The following is a 24375-nucleotide window of genomic DNA, read 5'->3' on the forward strand; positions in this document are numbered from 1 at the left end:
TTCAGCATCCTGCCCACACACTGGTCCACTACCTTTCCTTTCTCCAGCCTTACTACACTGTAACGCCTCCTTCTTTTCTCCCATTGAACTCATGTCTTTGAATCTGTGACCTCTGATCAACAAACTGAGAAAATAACTTTCAGTCCCATCCTTATTACACAACCAAATAAAGGATCCACAACCAGTCAAAATAGCCGAAAGCTGGTGAGAAGCCATTTTCAGTTGATAAATTATCAACCAGCTTTCAAAGCTCACGTGCTAATCCATATATTTAACCAGTAACATGCAGCTGATCAACAGAAACTAGTGTCCTCTATTAAAAAACAACAGTGTAAAACAATGCCAACAATCTCCCCTGCAAAACTGTGCTGTCCCATGTTTTTTATTAAGGAAATGTAACCCCAAACAAACTTATAAGTGAAATCAATGACAGGGTATAAATGAATACTAAAACTGGCCATGAATCACAGGTAGTGGTTTATTCCTGTGTGGTGAACATCCTGTTTTTTTTCCCCTGTGTGCCATGCAAGACCTAGAAAAGCCCCAGCCAAAAAGACAGTATTGACAGGGAATGTCAAGAATGCAGGTACATGAATGGCTCTTTTGACACACTGCTTATTTAAAAAAGATAAATATTAAAAAGAAAGGGCAACATATCTGAGCCTGATCTGTGTTCTGAATCAATGTTCTGAATCAAAAAACATTCTAGGGATTTGTCCTATTGCACATTTGTCTTGGAGGGAGAATATGTCATAATAAAACAAAGAGGAACAAGAACCAAAACTAACTAAATAAGTAACTAATTAAAAACATGTAGAATTCACAGAAATCACATTATCAATCATTTATCATATTCCCTTTGTTTCTCAATAGGACCTATTCACTGTAGAATGGCAGAAGTCTTGCAAGAATGAAGAAATGAGAAGAATGAAGAATGTCTAGGTCATTTTACAAACCGTGGGAAATAATTAAATCCCCTTGCGAGTTTAAAGAAGAAATAGCACCATAATCTAATACATGGGCTCTTTAAATGAGCTTGCAGCAGTTCCTCTGGGTGTCCATGTAAAAAGAGCAGCAGGGCACAAAAGGCACCAGGGGATGAGGCCCCCCTTTCTAAAACACCACTGACGGACAGAGTCCACATTGTACTGAGGAGGACACCACTTCTACAGCCTACAACCTTATTGCGGCTGCATAGGTGCAGCATGTAAACCCACTGACAAATACACACACACACACAAAGAAATTACATATGCACATAAATGGCCAAAACATGGGGTTTATTAGCACAAATGCATAAATCCAGATCAACACGAATTTCAGTGATGTAAACAAATAACGTTCTACTAGCTCCAGTACCTGAGATTAGAGACTCATCTTATCAGATGATAAGATGAGTACAACCTATATTTGTACAGTAAATATGAAGCTATAACCAACAGCTAGTTAGCTTTGCATCGTATAAACACTAGAAATAGGCAGTCAGCAAATCTGGCTCTTTCCAGCCACAACTTGCCATTTTTACATTTGAATTTTTCCACCAATTATACTATAGATATATAATGTGTTAATTAGTGAGCGTAGGATGTGCTGGTGTATCCTTTTGTTAATAACTTTGCACAGAGCACAGCTAGTTGTTTTTACTAGTTTGTCTGATGTTTGGCCAAACTATGCTGATGGAAATAAGAGTGGTGCTGATCTTCTCATCATGTTTTCCACAGTGCTGATTGTTCCTTTGATAAAATAAAACTGCTCTGGTTGATATAACAAAGAAATATCACACCCACAATCTTTAATCTGTTGAATCATGGTCTTTAACTTGACCTCTGCTTTGACATATATCTGCAAGGACAGAAATAAAGAAGCACTAAAACTCCCCATAAAGCCCAGCCCAGACAGGGGAACTGTAGCCTGAGGATGGAGATAGCCAGGTGGGTAGCCTTGTGCTGCCTGCACTCCTGCTCTAAACCAAGTTAACTGTCTGCACTCAATTCACATAATACCCCTTTTCTTGGGACATGGTGGCGAGTGGCTGAGCCAGATGTACACACTCTTCCAACTCAAGTAACATAACAAACAAATGTTGCCTCTTTTGGAAAACGCAAATGGAGACGATGATGTATGTGAGAAAGGGAGTGGTAGACACATCAGGTCCATAAATAAAGTAAAACCGCCATTAAACAAATAAAAATGATTTAGGCTTTATGTGCAATAAACACATTGCACAGCTTGATTCCATTAGTTCCACTTGAGTGGCATCTATCAGACACTGCAGTTTTCTTTAGAATTCCGCTATCATGAAACAAGGACATCAGACAAGGCACTGGAGCAACATTGTCAGCATGTTATTTCATTACTATTGGCTAAATGCTAACTTTTACAATTGCACTGTAACCAGTGTTTGCTCCAACCTAACTGTGAGAATTCCCTCGTGAACAATCACACTTCAAAAGAAAAGCTGCAGTGGCACATCTATGTGTGATGCTATCTGATGTTGGAGTATAAAAGATGTGTGTGTGAGGGGTGGGGAGTTGAGCAGACAAATTAGTTAGGATGATTTCCAGTGCAATCAAGTGGTAAAAAGTGCTGCTCCCATAACAGCTCTTATTAAATATGTGTGCGCTGTTGGTAAGATCATTACAACCAAGAACAGTGGCAAACTGCCAGTTCAAAGGGAATTTTCCCTCTGTGATTCTCCTGTGGCCTCAGCCTAGACTAGACCACAGGAATCCAGCAGTGGATTGGTGTTCAGGCACTTTGAAAGAGGATCCCAGGCTAGACATGCACCTTTGAAATGCCATTCAATCGTCTCACATCATTTTCATAGGGACGGAGCCATATGGAGAAAGTTATTTTCTAGCCCAAACCAACAGTGAGAATGAATTCAGGGAATGGAAAAAGAGGAAACACTCACTGTGACTGAATGAATGAGAGGTTCGACTTCCGTTTTGGACTTACACAAAGCCAAGAATGAGTAAACGTTACGAAGGACAAAGAGAAGGGTAAAAAAAGACAAGACCTCCAAGATATAGACATGGCTTCTATTGTGCATCTATATTTGTCTGTCTGTGAGGTGTAGGTAGATCTACAGTATCTCTGTCTGAACTAATCACCCGTTATGCATCACTAGCAGCCTGCAGAAACACAGCTCTTACTGTAAAGGAATCAACCACAGCGACCACTGGCTACAATGCAATTTCCCCCCTAAAACGAAGAAAGGAAAATGCCAGGCAGATGTTTCCAGCCCATGAAAAACAGAGCTGAGGCCATTTCTGAGGATGCTGGACAAAAGACACTAGAAGAAGTGAGATAATGCTTTTAGCACATGGGGGTGGTTAGCCCTGACCCAGACATTTTAATAGCAGAATGCATGAAGCTAACCTCGGGGTCTCACCCCTCCTCCACTGCCCTCTACAGTAAAGTGGTCCTGTTAAAACCATTAGCCCAGGGATATTACTGCACTGGTGAAGGCTGCTGCACCCATGACATCATAATGGGCTGCTGTCATTTCACTGGGACCTCTGTGAGCTGTGTCTGAGTGAGAAACAGAGGGTGGTCCCACCATACAGATGCAGACATTTACACCATCATGCCACCATAAAGCAGAAAGCACAGTGGTCAAAAGGAGGGAAGCTACCCATTTCAAAAAATCCATTTATGGTGAGTGTTTACTTTTGGAGTCTGTGACGAGGCCACTTATGCCTTTGATAACAAAAACTGCAGAAAGAAATCTGCTCAATCTACAGAAGAAGCGATGGGAACTCTCTAAGATTATTTTTGCCAGGAGCAGCTACATATAGCCAGCATCAGATGACAAAGGCACAGCCTTGTCTTTCCAAAGACACAGAAACTTTTGATGTACCTTTATCTTGCAACAGGGGTTAAGCAGGGCAGAGGTAAAGTCCATTGTGTGATGAGACAAGACTAAAATGTGCCAGCATTTTGTTCTTTCCCACAAAGTAAAGGATATCTGGAGCTACTATGGGGCCTGGTGGGGTGGGGCTAAAGAGCTTGAAAACTTCTCCCAGTCAAACACACAACTGAAATGTTGAGTCTACTGCCTCTTGCATAGAAATCATCTGCTCTGCACAGCTGAACATAATAACAGGGAATGACTTTGAGTTGCAGGGCAATCAAACAACTGCAGACTGTTTCCAGGCAGGCTGTATGCTGATTAAAAATATATTTACAGTCATTCTCAATGGGAAATGTGAAGGCTTTGAATCTTCTTAGAATGGTAAACCAATCAGTTGCATGGAAAACTTGACATTCAGTCAAAAAAGTCTTTTCATAACCACCCACTTATCCAGGCAGTGAGTCATCTGTGTGAAAGAGATACAACTTGAGCTGTCATAATAGCGCTTCTGTACAGCGCACTACAGTGTATAATCGTCATAATAGCTGAGACTTAGCACCGCAGTCAACACACAGACTTAGAATGGCTTCCTGCTGTGCCAGTCTCTCCAAATGAGTCTTCACTCTGTAGCTGCTGACAATTCTGGCAAGGAAATAATGACATTATTCCAAATCACAGAGGGTCCACAACTGAGGAGTGGGTCTATCTAAATAATGTTCTGAGGATCTCAGCTCTTTGATGTTTCATGCTGTAATTAAGATCTTAAACAGCTGAAAATCAAAGCCGGGTGTGGTTGTGAAGAAATATGGAGGTGAGCGGCGCAAAATAAGCATCCACGAGGAGCCCTTATGCTACCGAATGAAAAAATAAATAAATGTAGACTATTCTCTACATTATAAATTCTTTGAACAATTGTATTTATGTTTTCTGTGCTGGATTACTAACGTCACAAGCCAACGTGAGTTAGTGATATGTTGATCTTTCTGTTTGCATGTGCACGAAGCATAGCAACTTAAATAGAGGTGTGAATATTGGGCTACATGACTCAACTATTATTCAAGAGAGTGACAGATAATGAGAAGAGCCCAGTGTAGCATCCAGGTATACCTAATTTAACAGAGAAAAAGCCAGTGGTTTCATGTTGCTTGTGACCCCCTCAGTCGTCACAGGTTGCCACCTTAGTTTGGATGTCAACTGTGAGCGAGTTAACAAAAACATGATTTTCCCTTCTGAGTTTCTCTCATCTAAAGTAATAGTTTGACTATACAGAATGAAACTTGGGAACTACCCTTTTATGTGATTTTTCGCCAAGAGGTAGATAAAAAAAAAAAATAAAGATCAACACCACTCTCACTTCTCTTTTTTACTTTTAAGTGTAAAAGGCTCAGGTGGCTGCCTGGCAGCCTCACAGTGATGGTAGTCCTGTAATACTGTTTCTACTCTTCAGTTTTTGTACAGCCTACACAAAAAAGATATCAAATGGTAACTAATGAAGTTTCGATGGGCTTTTAGTCGTTATGCCAAGTTATCAGCTGTTTGGTGGTACCTAGAGTATACATGTTTAGATTATTGATGGCAAAAAAGGTAATGGGTAATCCCCCAAATAACAAATGAATTCTTTAGGGGATATTAGAGGCCCACAGAGATCACCTTTTAATCATTTGTTGCCCTCTAACAGGTTGTGAACCACTCTTTGACCCATAACAGAGTAGTCCTATACCCTGTACTATATTATTTAAATACAATATATATGACTAACTCAGCGTTATACTGGTCAATCATCTGTAAACTGCACGATTGCCCCCCGCCCTTAAAAAAGGCAAACTTGTAAAGTCCCCTGATGTGTTGCGCCAAACTCTGAAATGTCCCCTTGACGCAGGATGACAGTCACTCGACTGTGTTGATAGTCGGTAACAGTGGGAGTTGACTGTGCGCTCGTTTTTACAAAGCGCTCCGACAGCTCAGCTCCTGCCTGATGTGGAGTGTGGTAAGGAGGGGAGGGGACAGAGACTCTCCGGCTGTGGGAGTTTTGGGGGAATTCAGAAAATGCGGTTTTCAGATGCTTCGCCTGCAGCGAGAAAACTTTAAATACACCCAGACCGATGTGCTCGCTGAAGGATAGACAGTACAGCGTCCTTCCTCTCTGTGGGGAAATACAACTTTTATCCCCCCCCCACGTCTCAGCCAAACGCTGAATTGTCTGACTTTAGGGGAGACAAAAGAACCGCAGGAGGGAGGGAGGGGGTGATGGGAGGTAGGGGGGCGGGAGAGCACAGGTCGGTTACTTTTAAACACCAGCAACTCATAATGGATGCGAGAAGTGCAAATACACGCTTAACACTTTTATTAAAAAACAAATGAGCAAATATAGAGGTTTTTTTTCTTTTTAAGTCACAGGAAAACCAGCGTCCACAGTCAGGAGTGTTTATTTTGGGGTTGGTTTGAAATTGAATGGAGCTAATTAGTTTATAGGGCACTTTAGCAGATGGAGTCAAAACAACAGTGGCAAAAAACCAAAACAAAATAAACAAATAAAATAAAGGCACCACCACCTCTTTGACAAATGGACCACGCCATGACAGACTAAGGATAACTCACCAAAACAATGGCAAATTTCTCCTCCAGCTCGGTGGGATCAGGCATGGGCACCTTCAGAGGCATGATGTGATGCTTCATCTCCGACTGGCCGTCCACACTTTCGATGTTACCCATTTTTCCCACAGTTGCGCGGTGTCCTCAACTTCAAATCTTGCAATCCTTTCTTTAAATGGTAATAATCCGAGTGAAATGAAGGAAAAACAAAATTCTCCCAAGTATTCCACCGATTTTCATTAACGAATTTATCCAAATAATCCACTTCTCGACGGCCCGATAAAACGCTGACAGTGCAGTAGGCTCGTATTACTGTCACAAAATGCCATTTACACTCACACGTTTAGGTTTACAGTGAACTTGACTGTAGTTTCCCTTCAAAACTTACTTTCAGAAGTAACAATGATAGTACAGCTGCTTTCGCTTTCATAAAGTAGTTTCTACTTAGCCTGGCCCGTCCATTACTTGCAACAGATTTCCCCCACTGCGACAGACAACATTCAAATACCGACCAACAATTTCCTTTAGTTTGCTGCTCAACTTTCTTGGCTACGACGTGCTTCCATTCATTATTGTTGTGTGATCCTGATTAGGCTCTTTTGCTGATGCCTCCACTCAGTGGGCAGGTTTACTTCTCTGGGCCGGCCTCTTGCAAGATCCTGTTGGCTTAAACATCTGTCAATCGATTCATCTGTTGTCTCCGCCTCTCACATCTGTAGAGAGTGCGTCCGCACACAGCTGGACGGAGATGTGAGGGTTGTCAAGCACTTTGTCGCGACCTGGCGGCAAAACTGGACTATGACATTTTACCTAAAGCTTACAAAGTGTTTGAACGCCCACATACACAAATAAAGTCACACAGCTGGTTTGAGTCATGAGAGTGGAAACTTTAATCAGCGTTTAATGAGCAACTTCAGCAGCAACATGATGATGTGCTAAAATTATGTCAAAGCGCAGCACTTTTCGTCTTCGGTTAAGTTAAAACATGATTTTCTTTTCATTCCCACAAACCAGTGTCCAAGCCTTTGTGGTGAATTGGCAGGGAAGCTATCCCACCACTGCCGCATAATATCTGCTTGCTTCTCACTACTGTTTGCCTGAAAAACAAAGTATAAACGTTGCCGACAGTATCAGCGTGTTGCTTTGTGTTGCAGTGCTGCAAACACAAAGAGGCATTGACACCAGCAATATGTTTCCAGTATCTACGAAGTTGTACAGTGATTTTTAGACTTTGCATACAGCATTGCTACCTCTGTTGTCAGTGGTAACATTTAGCTTGGTTTATACTTTCTAAATGTGACTCTCATTTGGAACAGAATTCATAAAAACTGACAAATTGTGCACAGTTTTGTAATACTTAAGGCAACAATATAATTGTATATAAATAAAGTCATATCTGGAAATGTTTGAAGATTGTAAAAAATAATATTCAAAGGAATCTTCCACTTGTGTAGGATGCTGTAAATCCATAAAACTGTCATACCTTGTCAACCACAGCATCAGCCCTTTCGTAAATTAAATTCAAAGACATGCTTTTAAATGTACAGTATATAAACTTGGTAGGTTGTGCAACATAGTTGCATTTTTATCAAATATCTATTCAGCCAAAATATTCTACTGAAGAATCTGACAGTGTGGATTCAGCACATTTAATACATTATAGATGTAGCCCAGCTGGTAAGGCAGTTGTCCACGGACCATAGGGTCAGTGGTCCAATCCCTGGTCCTGGCTATGTGTTGAAGTGTCCTTGAGCGAGACAGTGAACCTCAAGTTGCTCCCGGTGGATCAGGTGAGCACCTGGCATGGCAGCCACTGCCGTGTGGGTGCATGGTTGAATGAGAAGCAACATTGTAAAGCGCTATATAAGCGGCTATTTGCATTTACTATGATAGTCTACATGTGGAGTGTAAATACAGATGGACTATGCATAGAGGAGCAGGTGGGTCATCATTTTTTCATCAGTGATGGTAGAATGTTCATTTTAAGCTGAATATCCAAATGCACAAATTACAGATCACGAAAGCAACACTAATTGTTATACAGTGTCAGAGGTCAAGCATAGATTCTTCTAGTTGGTCCCTGCCACCAAATTGTACCTAGAAAAACAGAAAGGGAAAAATGTGTTGTTTAAATATTATATCTTAACACATAATTCATTATGACACAACTCTGTTCACTAGCTCTTTAAATTATTACCATTGTGTGACACCGGCCTTGAGGTCAATTTGGTCCAGGTCCAGCTGCAACTGAGATAAAAAAAGGAAACCGTGACGCATCACATTTGTTTATCTCTCACGTCTTCTGATAATCACTCAAACAACACCAAGAAATTTATGAGAGTTTGGTACCAGCTGCGCCACTGCCTTCCCCTATGAGAGCTTGGTTAATAACTAACAGCAATTCAGATGCTGATTGATGATATACCTTGCCAATAAGCTCCCTCTCTCTGCTCATGAAGGAGACGCTGTTCTTCACAGACAGGTCCAGTTTCCTTTGCGACGACTCCTCAAGAGAGAAATCGAAATCAAACCTACAGAAAGAGAAAGAGAGAGTTGGGGAAAGTCAATTATTGTAAAAAAACAGACACTTTTTTCACCCGAGAGTCTCGTTTGTTTGCCTTAACCTCTCATTAAATTCTGGGTTGAGGTCTCTCTTCTTGGTGGCAGTTTTCCTCTTGGTGGTGGCCTTCTTGTCAGGCAGCAGGATGAAAGAAACATAGGGGTCTGCACCATCCTTGGAGCACGCTCCCAGGCCTCTGCGTGTTCAAGAGAGTATAATTATAGTGCATGATGGTACCTGCAGCGACACATCAAATTTAGACAATGATATGTCAAACAAAGACCTGCAGGAGTGAACAGTGATGAAAAGCCTGCTCTCCTCTGTGGAGTAGCCAATGGTAAGCTTCACCTGGCCTGCCATGGATCCATTGTCACTGGACCCGAAGACAAAGTGGAAAGCAGAGAAATTATATTGGTGTATTTATAGAAAGAAACATGTTAAAAAACAGCCAACAAAAGGACGCCTGGTCCTACTGTCTTTCCACTGGAGACAGTGACGCTTGAATGGGCATTGATGCTGGTTTTTGCGACTCACATAGGGAATGCACTTCTGCGTCTGAGGTCTAAATGAGAGGGATCCCATTTGGGGATGACTTCTTCATCAGTGGCATCACTACCTGCACCTGCTGGAACCTTATGGCACACAGCTTGCTGGGTGTCCAAGATCTGCAAAAGATAAAAATCAGTTTTTAAAGGGAAACGCTGTTCACAGTCAGATACTGTGTTACACAGCGTACATCTAAGATTTCTTACATTTCCCAAGTAACACTCAACAACCCTGTAGTACTATGTAATTTGAAAGTATCTGTATACAGTACTTATTTTGACTGTGTATTTTGACTGTTGAATGAAAAATAAGTCTCCTTGGTTTCATCTGTACTAAAAAGAAGTTTAAAAAACCATCAAACTAATTCTAGGGCTATTTCCTGGTCAGACTAAATCATTTAGTTGAGTCTTGTTTTCAAGAAAGGATCCAGTGATGCTCCAGGCCAAGAGAAGTGGGCAATAACCTGTGATTTTAACATGAGATATGACCTGTCAAGCAGTGAGCTGTCACAGATGGTGGTAGGTGGATTTTGTTTTCTTCGGACAGAGGCAGACTGACAATTTACCCTTGATTTCAATCATCAGGCTTTGTTAAGATGACCAGCTGCTGGTGTAGGTTTCATATTTACTGTAATAATACTGTACTTAATACCATAGTTTACAGCGCACTTAACATAGAGTACACTGTACAGCACAGTCTTTAGGCCATTGGAATAATGAATACATACAAGTAAAGTGATACTGCAGAACAAAAAAATCACAATGAGGATATTGTTCACATCCAGAGCACAACACAGACTAAATTAGCAGTATGTTGTCAGCACCTTGAGTGTGGCCCTCAGAAGGATCTGGCTCTCTGGCAGAGCTCCATCCAGATTGAGCCAGCGGTCCAGCACCAGGTCCGGCTCAGCCAGCACTTCCTTTAGAGGAAGTGTCAAGGACCCGAGGGCCTGGCCCCAGCTGTGGGAGAGCTAGACAAAACACACATATAGATATACACACACAATAAAGCTTGAGAAGCTTTTATCATAGCTCTATAAAATGTTAGTTAAAAGGTGATATAAGTTTAATCTGTTTAATCTGCCTTGCCATTACATAGTGCAGACGAATAGTAAAAGTAAATAAATATTATTGATTCCTACCTTAACAGTAAGTATTTCATCTCTGGGTTCACGAACCAAGAAATGAAAGGCTTCATCCCATCGAGGAGATGTGGAACGCTCACAAACCTTGAAAAATAATCAATGCAAACATTGACAACTTTTGTCAAACAAGCTATGTTTTTTTCCAGTGTGAAAGTCATGATGCTACCTTGGTTTTGTATGAGATGCCTTTGAGGATTATCTCAGCCCCAACTTTTGGCTCTTTCCCATTCTTCTTTAACTGAAATCACACATAAATAATAATGTAAGACAAAAACAGTAACCAGAAGCCAGTATTTAGTCCTGCATACCTCAGGGCATGGAACAAAACTCTACAATAAACTATAAATAGAGCCTTAGAGGCACATATGAGCTCACCGTTAGGCCGTGTGCACGCTCAACATACACAAACAGCACACCTGCTGAGGGCACAGCTTTGTTCTGGTACGATTGCTGGGACTGGTACAATAGGACCTGCAGGGAGCAGGAAATGATGTCACAAGGAGAGGGAAAAAGATGAGAACATTTTAGCGAGGCTTATTGTGAAATAAGAAAAATGTGGTTCACATTTCCTGTTAACAAAGATAATATCATATAGGTTAACTGAATGTCTGCAAAGCATCTGCCAAGATGCATCAGTTAACACACTGCTTACATGCACAAATACCTCTTTTGCTTTCAAATGTAATATTTGCTATAGCAGCAAACAACAATAATGGGATACAAGGGTGCCAGGCCATAATTTCATATTTATTTAAATATTTCCAAGATTTTTATGTCTCCCCAGCACAAATCCACTGACAAACATGCAACAAAACCCACAGTTCTATTCTTTATAAAAATGCGAATTCAACTAAATTTAACATGGCTTCAAAAGATGGAGTTATATCATTTGGGTATCTCTTGTGTCCAAGCCACAAACAACCCAAGATCCATAATATTCTTCTGCTACAGCTTAGCAAGGAAATAATAGAAATACTTCAGTAAGATGATTGTAACTTTAGAAGTATTGTAATGCACTTAATTTAGGTGATACAGATGACTGAAGCCTCATATTAATTTGAGCTGAATGAATGAAATGCAATCTTTTACATTGGAGTAGGACTGGATCACTTCACAATCACTGTGAGCAGGAGGAACAGTAATACCTGCATGGAACATATGTGGTTTGAGTAAAGTATTAAGACAGGCTTAAAAATATCATTAATCTTGTTCAAAAGCCACAATGCACCAAATCCTCCAGCTGTGCTGCGTGGCTCATCTGGGGCTAATCACGATCCTATAACCTGGTCGTCTCCATATTTAAACAATTTCAGGTAGGATGTTTACAACGTTTATATAAAACATATTCATGGTACAAAGAGTTTGAGTTTTACATTTCGATTGTACATTTTACTATTAAACCTGTATTTGTTTCGTATTTATTTGGTCCATACAGCATTTACTTTATTATTACTGATTGTTACCTAATTTTTTATACATTTTTTTGTAATCCTTAAACAACACTGCCAATGCCTGTAGTTTTATTTGAACACTACATCGCCATTATATATCTAAATAAAAGGAGAATTAAAATAATTAAAAAAGGGAAATATCTCACCTGCTCCAGCCTCTGTAGGTCAGAAACTCTGGGCAGCCACTCCAGCACCAAGTGAACTCGGCCTGACTTCACATCATTTAGATTGTACCACTGTATCAAGCATTCAGAAATGTTCAGGCTATGATACACATAAGAATAATATAACATATAGTATATAATCATACTCTAATATAAATATGAATATTATGTATGAAATCATTTGTTTAAAGCATTTCAGCTGTGTCACACACCGTATCGTTAAATTGTGAACTGATGATATCTCGCAGATTAAGCTTGAACCTGCGAAGAAAAGCTTATTAATATTTCATTTTTCTTTTCAGTGACATATTTGGCTTGACTGACAAGAGCAATGTAAGCACATATGCCGTGCAACTTTTATTTGCAATGCTGAGACGCACCTTCCCAAGAAATCATCCTGATCAATGTCCTTGTCAAACAAATCAAACTGGATCTCCTGACCAGGGAGCTGTGTCAAAATCACCTAAATTGAAAAACAAAAATCTATTACATCAAATCTAATGGTTAACTTAAACTTTCATCAGATGAGTAGAAGAACTAACTAATGGAGCATTAAACAAAGCAATAACCTCATAGAGCTCATTCCAGATGGGATTGAGGTTTTCTTTGATGGTGTGGCTGCGGAAGGTGATACCGCCCACACGAATCTTGACGTAGGGGTCGCTTTTCCCCTTTACCATGCCCCCCATGAAGTTGTCCTTGGCTATTAGGTTTTGGGCCTCAACCAGGTGAATACGCAGTACCCCCTGTGGAAAGAACAACACAACAGTGTGCATTTGAGAGGCTGCATTGTGCCTGTTGCTGTTTGACTCCGCTGTTTGAAATTTTTTAATACCTCAGTTGCAAACTCTGTGTCAGGGGTGGTTTGTTGTGGTCGTCCTGGTTGAGGTTTCCCTAACCCCCCAGACCCCAGAGGGTTCATTTCTGATGTGATTCCCCCTTGACTCAACCCAGACCCTGAGGAAGAAGGGCGAGAGGAAGGAGTTGTAGGAGTTGCATCGTCACTTAGCCACAATACCTAAAAGGAAATAAACACAAGGTTATGGTGAATGATATCACACACTTTAATTGAAAAATTATTTTTATTTTTCAGCATAAACAGAGAAAAGAAAATAGAGGTTTCTATGTTGGTGATTTTCTGTATGACCATATGGTCTTGGATAGAAAGAAGATGGGTGAAATACCAACCCTAAGCACAATTTTTAAGTAGATGCGACTGGCTAATCCAGAATTCTCCAGCTGGAACCACTGGTCCATGGTGAGCTCGGGATTGTTCAGAATACGGTTGACAGGTATGGCAAGACTGCCCAGAGACAGTGCACGGTCGTCATCTTTAACCTGAGAAGTACAGAGAATAAAGTATTTAGGGCACTTTGAGGATCGCTATATGTATTTTTGCAGCTAAACAAATTGATCATCATTACTGATTATAATTTACTTGAATGTCAATGTCTTGTTTGCGAGGATCTTGAATGAAGAAAGTAAACGCATCCTCCCACACAGGGTGGTTGGTTCCATAACAAGTCTGCAGAAAAAAAGGGGAAAAATCCTTATGCTCAGAATGTGATTTTAGCTACTGAGACAAATAAAGTTTCATTCTTACCTTGCTCTCTTTAGTTGTATCCTGAATGGAAATCTGCACCATTGGGCTTGGGTCTTTATTGCCTTTTCTCATCTATAACAACAAATTAACACATCAGTGTGGGTGTCAGAGGCAACTTTAATGCCTAACATATGACAGCATTTTGAACAGATACAATCTTACAGGCAGTTCATATGCTTGGTCAAGATAAATGGCTAAGATTGCAGCAGATGGAGGATCACCCGTCTTACTGGTCAGGTTCTGGTTCTTCTGAATCACCTGGCAGAAGAAACAGATGGAAGGAAATCATTGTTGTTGAAAATCATTTGCATAGTGTCTAAAATGAATTTGATTCACTTTATTGTCCCCAGGGCAAACTTTCTCTTTCAGTCAGGTGAAAAAGAAACACACAAAAACACACACAAAACGGTGCACATACTGCACATCAGAAGGCAGCATAACTTGAAACATAATTATTGATCTTGAGATCTACTTACAACCCAAGTACTGTTATACAACCAAATATAGACATTAATAATATGGTACAAAAATATAAAACACAAAATGGCCTGAAAATGATCTGTACATCAATTTTCCCAACTAAAAGCCAGAAAAATCCCAAACCAAAGAAAATCTGCTGAATACCACTAGGTACCACTGCAGACTCACCTCACTCAGTCTGTCAGCAGAGGGCAGCAGAGAGAGCCACTCCAGCCGGAGGTGAACACTACCCGATGGGACGTCTTTCAGATTAAACCACTGTTTACAAGAACAGAGCATCCATTAAACACACATCTTTTTCATCAGGCTGGTTCCTTTAAGGTTAAGCAGTGTTGCAAGATTAAAGAGTGTGAGATCAGAGCAGATCACAAGAAGGCACGTGGGGTCTGTAATGTCACATGCTAAGATAGATATTTCATCAGCCTAGACAACACAATAACTTTGAAATATGTTTGCTAATCTGAGCTGATGTAATGATAAAATAATGGACCTTCTCTAAAACCTCAAAAATGATATAAAGAAACATTAGCGCTTACATCATCGACGACTCTGGCCTTCTTTACAATATCCAAATCCACCTTGATCCTGAGCGAGATGTAGAGCGAGACAGAGAGAATATATGAAGCTATGAATGAAGGTGCTCAAAATTCAGCAGAGTCATAGTCCAAAATAACAAATGCATAGATGGAAATGACATGATGAGCGCATGGAGACAAACTAAATGAATGAGAATGAATAAGCTACCTGCCCAGGAAGTCATCCTGGTCTGGGTCTTTGTCAAACACTTCCACTTCCAACTCCTGACCAGGTACTTCATGGACAATCACCTGACACACACACACACACACACACACATATAAATGGACAAATACACAAAACACACACAAAATATGCAAATATAGAAACAGCCACACATGGCACAATAGCACACAAGCATGCAAACAGAATCACAATATTTTTACTTCTGGGGCTATGTGGATGTTAATAATTGTATATATATATGATATCTGGCTTAAATTTCAGTTAAGCCTGAGAAAGTTGTTTTTGCAAGACTTTATCTCAAAACTGCAACTTCCTGTTACTAAAGAAGTAGATAAAATCTTCACAAAACTCTTTATCTCTGACATGGCAGTGACAATCACTATTTACAAGCAAAGACCAAAGGCTATCTTTAAAGCAAGGACACCAAAAACTTTTGATGTACAAGCTGCTGGGAAGTGTGGCGCCTGGATATCAAGACAAAGCCCATCTTTGTTTTCAACTTATTATCAGGTATATTTCCTTCCCCCCAACTCCTCTCACCTCATACATCTCCCTCCACTGTGGGTTCAGATTGTTGTCCACATGATGAGAGGTGAAAACCTGAGTTCCTACACGCAGAACAGCATATGGGTCTGACTTCCCATCGATTAGGCCTTTGATGACTGTGTCCTTGGCAGTCAGGTCCTCAGCCTCCAGCAGGTGGATACGGACAACCCCCTACAATATGCACAAACATGCAAGGAAAGGCATGCACAGACAAACAGATATCTTAGTTACTTAGCATTTTCACAACATGTTTTTCATTCACAAATGTAAATTTGATGTATGATGTTAGGTGTGTGCTTGCAGCTATTATGGTGAGACAGCTCTGCTTTAGTCTGTGTGGGGCCATATTTGTGAAGGCCATTCATTACTGAGACAGTTACCCTTGGGAGAGGGGAGCGGAGTTGCGCAATGTGCAGGTCGGCCACCAGGGGAACAGTGAGACGGTTGGGGAGCACCAGGTGGGAGGCTATTGCATCCATTATCATAGTGTCCGACATGGCACTGCAAATGAATGCAAGGACGATGTTGGGGATGCACACAGACAAACAAACAAAAGCTTTATACTACTGCTGATTACGTGAACATGCATAAATAACATGATATCCTGGTTCTCAGCAACAGAGCCAACGGGATACAGGACAATGTAGGAAAATGGCATCTTAATGAGGAATACAGGTAAAAACAGTGACTGTCATTGAAAGTACTGCCAGAAGGAACTGAGGTCTCAGCAACAAACCTACTCTTCTGTCAATGCTTTAAATATATTATTTAAAGATTGCAACACAGTGTAGAAGCAACCACCATATGAAACACTGAATACTAGGGTTAATTAGAGCTCCAATTTTTGAGACCATCAGTGTATCATCATATTCTACTTAACTGTACCATAGTTTGCCTTTAGGACCAGCTGAAAATAACAACAGCATGGCATAAAGTTTTAACAGATAAAGAATAAGACTGGCATTGTTCAAGATTTTTCTTAGTGTCAGTAAATCACATGAGAGAAACGAAGTCAACATTGTTTTAATTTGTCTCTTTCTTCCAACTGAAAACAATAAAAAAGCAAATATTCTCTTTATATTTTTGTTTTAAAAAGTCGAATTAATTTTCCAAAACAGTTTCATTATTTAGCATTTATAAAATGTTGGATAAGTAGAAGAAAACACTGCATTTGTCAATGACTATTTTAAAATGGGGAATAATACATATTTGCGCAATGCACATCTATGCCATAAGTAGAAGGAAGTAGCTCAGTAGGTTATTAGCATGATCCTTTTAATGTGGGTATAATTATTCTTTCATGGTATTTGTTGACAAGAAGAAATACGAAAGATTTAGCCTGGTGCTGTCTGTTTCATTTTGTTTTAGAGCTCTGCAATCTAAAGCTGCTATCTAAAAAAAAAAAAAAAGAAATCAATAGTTAAATAAAAAGGGTAAAATCAAAATTCCTAAACATAGGCACCAATTCCAAAATGTTTTTGCATGCTCAACCCTACTAATCAAACAGGCACTCCTCATTAAAAAACACACCAGAAACAAACAAAAGACAGACACAGGAGATCATTGCAGCTCCAACATGAAAGAGAGTCATCGTATCATATGTCATGTATAAACTCACTTCAGTCCCGGGATATCCAAAAGGTTGGTGAGTCCAGTCCAGTTAATGTCCAGTTTCTACACATTTAAAGCATACAATACAGATGAAGGTGTGGGCCTTTGAATAAAAATGAAGTGCATAAGTAAAAATACTCACAGGCCTGCGGATGAAGAACATTGTGATGGCTCCAACCAGTGGCACATCTCCAATCAGAGGCTCAAGGATCACACGCAGCTTCCCATGGAGCTACCAGGACAAACATTACATCGAAGGATGCCACTTATTTATGAATGATAATGTCAAAATATCTCAAAATTTTTCTTCTACCTGGATTCCTTTCACTCCAGCTTTGCAGAAGTACTTTTTGATTTCAACATTGACTTCAACATCACCAGCATAACTACAAGACAAGAGCAATGATACATTTACACAAGTGATGCAGCTGATTTGTGCAGCGATAAAGGTGTTTTTCAATTCTGTGGTAAGTAAACAATGAGCTGTTGTCACAGATAAGGTCAAATTCTAGTGTAGGACACTACTTAGTAATTCAGGACTATCCCAGTGCTTTACTGGCTGCTCGCTTATATACAAGCAGCAGCCAATATAATAAAATGATGGAGTATCAAAAGTTGTGATGCACTACCTCAGGTACAAATCCAGCATAACTTGTTTCTTATCCTGTTCTGTGTGAGCCTTTACACCAACCACCTTCAAAGCCTGTGACCAGAAAAACTTGTGTTAATTTAACTAGTGCAAACAACACTGAGCACTGTTGCACACGGACATTATCAGGCGGTGCTGAAAACATCAATCTTAATGATCATAGTAAATAGCATAGTGAGAATAATTAGTTCCACACACACATTAATTCTCTGGTCTTCATTGTATTTTCTCGCTTTTGCCATTTTTACAGGGTGAATTGTTGCTTTTATTGCAAACTTCTGAGATACCTTGTCTCCTATGTTGATCTTGGTGAAGCTAAGAGTCTGCAGATGAGCATTAGAAATGCGGATGGCAGGAGCGATGGTTTCCACCAGCAACTTCTCCAGATACTGGCCTATGAAGGGCCAGGCCTGCTGTAAGATCTACATAAAAGGACATATGACCATTGTTTCTCTAAGAAGTTTTTAAAAACAATAAAGCCACAGCCCAATGGCAAATTACAGATGATAACAGATAATGTAATAAATGTATTTGGCAAAACATGGTGGTAATTAACAAAGAAATACAAACACATTTAGACAAACACACACTGTTTGCCTTGAAAAGCTTTTTATAGAAGGTTTTTGAAAGGACTCATGTGAGAGAGAATGAGACAGAAATTGTGTACAATCGCTACACTATCAATACTTCAACAAGGATGCTATTAAGTAAATGTATATACAAAATTAATTTGTAAAACAATTTCCTGGGAAGAACAATGTAATTTGATACAAATTATAAGAAAGCAAAGATGTTCAATCAGTACATTCTCAAATAAATCATTTGTGAGAGAAATTTCCTACAAATGCAAAATGCATGTTCATGCTGAACAAATGCATTCTTTGAACTCTGCTTTTGCAGATCATCAGACTTTCTGTCTGTCTGTGCTGTCTTTAGACCAGAGCTTCATCAGAAAATTGTCCCAGCAGGGAGCACATAGGAGGTGAGTAGTCTCAGAGACTGACCACTGTGTATTCACCTGTATGTATGTTCTGTAAGGTTGATCTGCATTTAGTCATTTCTTTGCCCTTTTGTGTTAATTAAGTTGCTGAGCTGAGTGGTTAAAAGTCACCCATAACCTGTAAAACCTTGTCAGTCTGATTCACGCACTCTGAGTGAACTGCTCAAGCTGTGTTAGCATGACTTGGTTAGCTGTTCTGATATATTGCTTGAAAAGCCGAACACTGCAGTGAAAAGATGTTATATGTTGAACCCTGCTACTCTTCGTTAACACCTACCGGTATAGCAAGGTTTTTAAACCAGGGTTCTTTCCAGCATATGGAGCTGAGTACTGCAGGAGATGTATAATCTGTTCAGCACAAAATGCCTCTGGTGCCTTTAAATGTATTGCAAGGCCAGCCCCCACCTGATGGGCTTTTCGAACATTGGTTGACTTGATTGAACTATATCAGAAATAGAGATATTGCTTGACTATTGGTTGCATGTTTTGCAAGTGGGTTGAGGTTGTTTCCTTCTTTACAAACAGGATGCATCTACTGTGGTAAAATGCCCTAACAAGACACATGACCATTAGGTGAAGTATTGCAGAAGAAAGTTATTAGTGACAATGGTCACGGGTTGACCATGAAGATGTTTTTGATATTTTAAGCTAATTTGGGTTATTTATCACCCCCAGAGTGCAGGTGTGATCAAATGACGCCGTGAAGTAACAGGTTTGACATGGATTTAAGAATTAGCATCGGTGCTATTCTATATGCAAGTTAAGTCTGTTCCAAATAATGTTGGGAAGAACCTCCTAGTGTAGTACTTATTCAGAAAAAAAACAAACAAAACATTTGTCATGAAGATGTGATCTTTTAAATATTGTGTAGAACTCTTTCAGCTGCTTGTTCCCAGGTGAAAGCAGCCCTCTCTAGCCCTGCAGAAACCAGCCTGCACAATCTCAAACCAGGTGACTGGGTTGTCATTAAGGACCACTGGAGGAAACATTGGAGGCAGAGACATTTCACAGGATCACATCAAGTACTATTAACTTCTAATACAGCAGTGAAGGTGGAGAGACACATCGCGTGCCACTGTAAGAGGATCCCCACACCAGAACCTGAAAAGGAGATACACCCAGAAGTACACCGACTTGACACGGAGATACCTGCCGTGGAAGACAACCTATAAACCACAGATGGTCAAATTTTTCCTCTGAATTGTTCACCTTGGTGCTCCAACAAACTTCAAGAAGAGTGAATACAAGAAGGTGACAAAAGCGACATCTGGGGCCCAATGATGGAGAATCCCACACAAGAGCACCTGCTCAGAGCAAAGGAGTGGAAGATCAGGTTGTGCATTTTTTTCATCCTCACCACAGCTGCAGCAATCCAGTGAATGATCCATGAATTATGGCACAATCAACAGATCACCCAGCAGTTCACTAACAAATCGAGGCTGACAAGAAGTATGGCTGAGTCCGCGCGCTTAGTTGACCCGTATTCTTCCACACAGACTCTGTCATAGATGATGGACAACCTTTAAATGCAATACACCAACTACACTGTGAGGACCACTTTTGCCTCCTCATGTCTTGTCCACCAGGGATACAAGACCAAATCATCAGAAGTAGGACTTCCTGAGGATCCAGATTGCACGACGAACAATGTTCGTAAAGTTTGTCTGATTGATTGGATCATCATTCGAGCCTTCAGACAGATGACCTGGGACACCAATGGCATTTTATTCCAAAAATGCCCACCACATAGTAGTGCAATATCCATCCTCCCTCTTCTCTCCACACTAGGTCACATCAAGCCTGTTGTGGGAGCTAAGTTTGTCTGTTTAAGTCAGACCTATGGTAACATGTCAGTAGGCATCACAGCACTGAACTGCTCGAAAACACATACCCTTTAGCCACCATTTAAACCTGGACATTCACAGAGCTCTGAAGTTGGAACGAGACTATTAAAGATGGAGATTATGGCAGATGCTACAAGAGAGATGCTTTTGCTGCAGCAATAAATCCCATGCCGGATGTGTACTGAATGTGTGGCAAGTCAACTAGGGCTCTCTCATCTAACGGGACAGGAGTGTGTGCCCTTGTCATGCTGGCCCAAGAAATACACGTACTCCGAGCAGCGGCCTCAGACATTGCACACTGGTCTACTGCACCACACCATTGCATGAGACGAACACTCCAGAAACCTCTAGGATCATTCGACATCGGAGTGTATTTTGATGACATCGGAGTACCACGGAGAATCCCAAATGAATATATTCTCGCAACCAGATTGCAGCAGGATTTGAGTCCTCCGTTTGCTGGTGGTGCACAACCAACAAGATTGTTGATTGGATCAACTACCTTTATTACATCCAACAGAGATTCACCAATTATACACAGGATGCAATTGGAGGTATAACTGAGCAGTTCACAGCAACATCGCAGATGACATGGGAGAACAGAATGGCAACTGACATGTTGCTTGCGGACAAGGGAGGAGTCTGCACCATGTTTGGACACAACACAGCCCCAGATGAGTGTAACATGAACTGAAAAGATATTCTGGCTATGACAACACCAGCTCCTGGGGCTGGTTTGACATTGTGTTTGGAAGATGGAAGGCCACCATCCTATCCCTCTTCACAGATGTTGTTATAGGCGTTACTGCACTGACCCTGTGTGGGTGTTGCTTTATTCCCCGTGCATGTGGTCTAATAAAGAGTGCTATTGACCACTCCATATCACACCTAACGACTATCCAAAGCATGCCTTTTACATCCCTAACTGGGAACCTCCATATCATTAGAATGACGACATCAGTATCTAGTCCCTGGTTGTTGCTTGTTAACCCAACCAGTCAAGGCAGATGGCCGCCCAGCCTGAACCTGGTTCTGCTGGAGGTTTCTTCTGTTAAACTCACCATAAGCATCACTTGTGAGCTGTCTTTTGCCTCTTAAACTTGCCTCATAGTTTTTGCCACGACATAATTCCAATTAATTGCTAGTGCAGCACAGAGAGGGGTTAGGTGCACAGCAGGCCAAGCAAACATGAGATCTTTCTCCAAAGGGAGAAATTCAGCACATTTAGAGAAAAATACCTGCCGTTCCTGTGCAGGTATTATTTTAAGTTGTCAACTATAATACAAGTGGACAACATTTAGGGGCTGATCTGTGAAAGTGTAGGGGATATGTTTGTTCAACCAAATCCCACGTCATTAAGCCTGAAGGTGAGGTGTGAGCTAGTGAAAGTTTAGTCCACAGCAAACTTCCATGCCACAATCTGGGCTTCTGTCACTGACTTCATTACATCTCTCTGGAAGGGTGTTTTGTATTATTAGCATTCACAGCCACACTTCCCCTGTACTGTTGCAAAGTTACTGTACTGACAGGAACAAAGAGGTTGTGATATGATCGGAGCTACTCTCTGCATTTTAATTACATCTGTAGATAAACTGCTCTGATGGAGAGGCTGCAACATGAGTTGGATCACTAAAGTCTGTGTGTCTAAGTGTTTTATGTCTTAATAATAAATGTGATGCCTTAAAGCATGAACAATTGATATTGAAATCATTTGTTGTTTCCTTTGCTTTCATCTAATCAAACAGTGGAATCCATTATCATACAAAGAACTGGATGTTGTTTGTGAATGTGTTTTTTTCAATATATTATATTTTTTATCAATTAAAAAATTATGAATAATTTATGGCTGCACATATGCAATATGATAAAAATACATACCTTATTCAGCCACTCAGCCTTCTCCACATCTGGAAAGTTGACCTGTGGATCAGCAATAAGGGTAAGATATGAAGTGAAACATGACAGGATTGTGTAAAATAATCTTAAACCCTAAGCAAAATATTTAAAATACCTCTACTTGATTAAGGAATTTTCACAACTGCCTAACACACACACACACACACACGCACACACATACACACACACACACACATATATATATATATATATATATATATATATATATATATATATATATATATATATATAAAGAGAGAGAGAGAGAGAAAACCCAAAGACTAATTTTGATCACAACAAAGTCAGGAAACCATCAACCACATACATCATGATATATACACACACACGCAAATTCACATTGACACTCAAACACAAAGACTGCGAGTTCATTCTCTCTCGCTCTCGACGCTCTCTATCCAGATATGGTGGTCCTGAGGTTTATGAGTCATCAGGTTTTATGGAGCCAGATAAGGTCAAACAGCAGCTCCGGCAAACACAAAGAGGAATGACACACAGAATCTCCCTTTTTGCTTGACGCGCACTACCCATTAGGAATGTCTAAATATGAGGCTGGTCATGATCAGGAGGAAAAACAGGGACTGTTAAACACATATTTATTGAGGTTTACCATAAAGCAATAGCCTCTCTGTTTATGTGTGCATGCGATCATTTTGTTGCTTCTGCGCAAATCATGTGCTTGTGCAGGAGCATACATATAACTGAGATGCAGCTCAACTTTAACCTGACAGATATGGCAGATGTGACAGGTGATACAAACTGCAGAGTATGAGCATGACGGAGAGTGTAGATGCAGGTTCTTACCCAGGAAGGCAGATCCCTTTTGGTTCTGAAAACCCTTTCAGTAGTGAATTCCCTTTCGTTCTCCAGAAGATACATGGCAGACTTGATCCTCATCGCTTTCTCCAGCCGAGTGTGTTTCCATCCCATGTAGATCATCAGACCCAGCAGGACAATGCTGATGCTGAAGCCATAGTATCCGGCCAGGTACACCGGCAGAAGCGCAGCCAAGCATTTTCCAAAAGACCACAGTACACTCACTGCGCGTTCGCCAGGGGGGAGCTGGTTCGGTGAGGCCGGGTCTGCAGCCGTGGTGCCTCCGTTCATGTCCGGCTCTGCATCCGTGGTTGGCATCGCATGAACCGTTTGACTTTCCCGGCTCAACCTAGTCTGCAGCCTTCTCTGCGTCTGCGACTAAATGGCGAGCACCAGTCGAGACTCACCACCAAATTGGTGTAAAAAGCATCGATCAAATCAGCTTCAAACAGCTAAATCATGCTTTTCTCTGCGCTCTTCCCGGCACTGAAGTGTTGGGCTATTCTGTGTTGCATTTACGTGTAAAGCTTTTCTCTCCCAGCAGGGCAGCCCAAGACCCGTGAGGGCGGGCTTTGCTTCAAGCCCTCCTTCACATGAAATCCAGTGCAAAGCTCAACCCTAGAATTAACTTGTACCCTCATGCACAAGCTCTCGGGCGGAGCATAAAGCGACCTGTGTGCAAAGTGAATGAACGTTTATTTTAATTGAGGACAAAGTAACATTATCGTACGTAAACTACAGTCAACACTACGCTCAAATAAACTACAGTAATAAGGCACGAGCTGCTCACCCCGGTATGTTTTTATTTATTTATTTATTTTTTATATAACCCCAGAA

General features: G+C 40.7%; 2 protein-coding genes across 6 annotated transcripts in view; both read right to left on the minus strand.

The window, feature by feature from the left end:
• fmnl3 (formin-like 3) overlaps positions 1 to 7046 on the minus strand; it is a 32040-nt gene extending 24994 nt beyond the window's left edge. For all 5 annotated transcript variants that reach the window (XM_067528260.1, XM_067528258.1, XM_067528259.1 and 2 more), the window contains exon 1: positions 6455 to 7046. In XM_067528260.1, the coding sequence (XP_067384361.1) occupies positions 6455 to 6568 (114 nt within the window). In that variant the 5' untranslated portion in view covers positions 6569 to 7046. The remainder of the gene's footprint in view (positions 1 to 6454) is intronic.
• A 268-nt stretch (positions 7047 to 7314) lies between these two features.
• esyt1a (extended synaptotagmin-like protein 1a) lies at positions 7315 to 24296 on the minus strand. The gene is made up of 31 exons (XM_067526999.1): positions 23527 to 24296; positions 22687 to 22728; positions 18252 to 18386; positions 17945 to 18018; positions 17629 to 17701; positions 17458 to 17547; positions 17323 to 17378; positions 16085 to 16205; positions 15699 to 15875; positions 15141 to 15223; positions 14933 to 14981; positions 14565 to 14654; positions 14079 to 14174; positions 13917 to 13988; positions 13752 to 13838; positions 13502 to 13651; positions 13149 to 13331; positions 12883 to 13059; positions 12694 to 12776; positions 12526 to 12574; positions 12296 to 12385; positions 11074 to 11169; positions 10865 to 10936; positions 10696 to 10782; positions 10378 to 10524; positions 9543 to 9673; positions 9292 to 9381; positions 9073 to 9204; positions 8874 to 8979; positions 8646 to 8695; positions 7315 to 8545 (listed from the first exon to the last, which is right to left on the minus strand). The coding sequence occupies exons 1-31, from the start codon at positions 23854 to 23856 to the stop codon at positions 8518 to 8520; spliced, it is 3246 nt and encodes a 1081-aa protein (XP_067383100.1). The 5' UTR covers positions 23857 to 24296; the 3' UTR covers positions 7315 to 8517.
• Between the last annotated feature and the right edge of the window lie 79 nt (positions 24297 to 24375).

The sequence above is a fragment of the Channa argus genome, chromosome 13 (assembly GCF_033026475.1).
Source record: "Channa argus isolate prfri chromosome 13, Channa argus male v1.0, whole genome shotgun sequence".
Taxonomy (NCBI): Eukaryota; Metazoa; Chordata; class Actinopteri; order Anabantiformes; family Channidae; genus Channa; species Channa argus.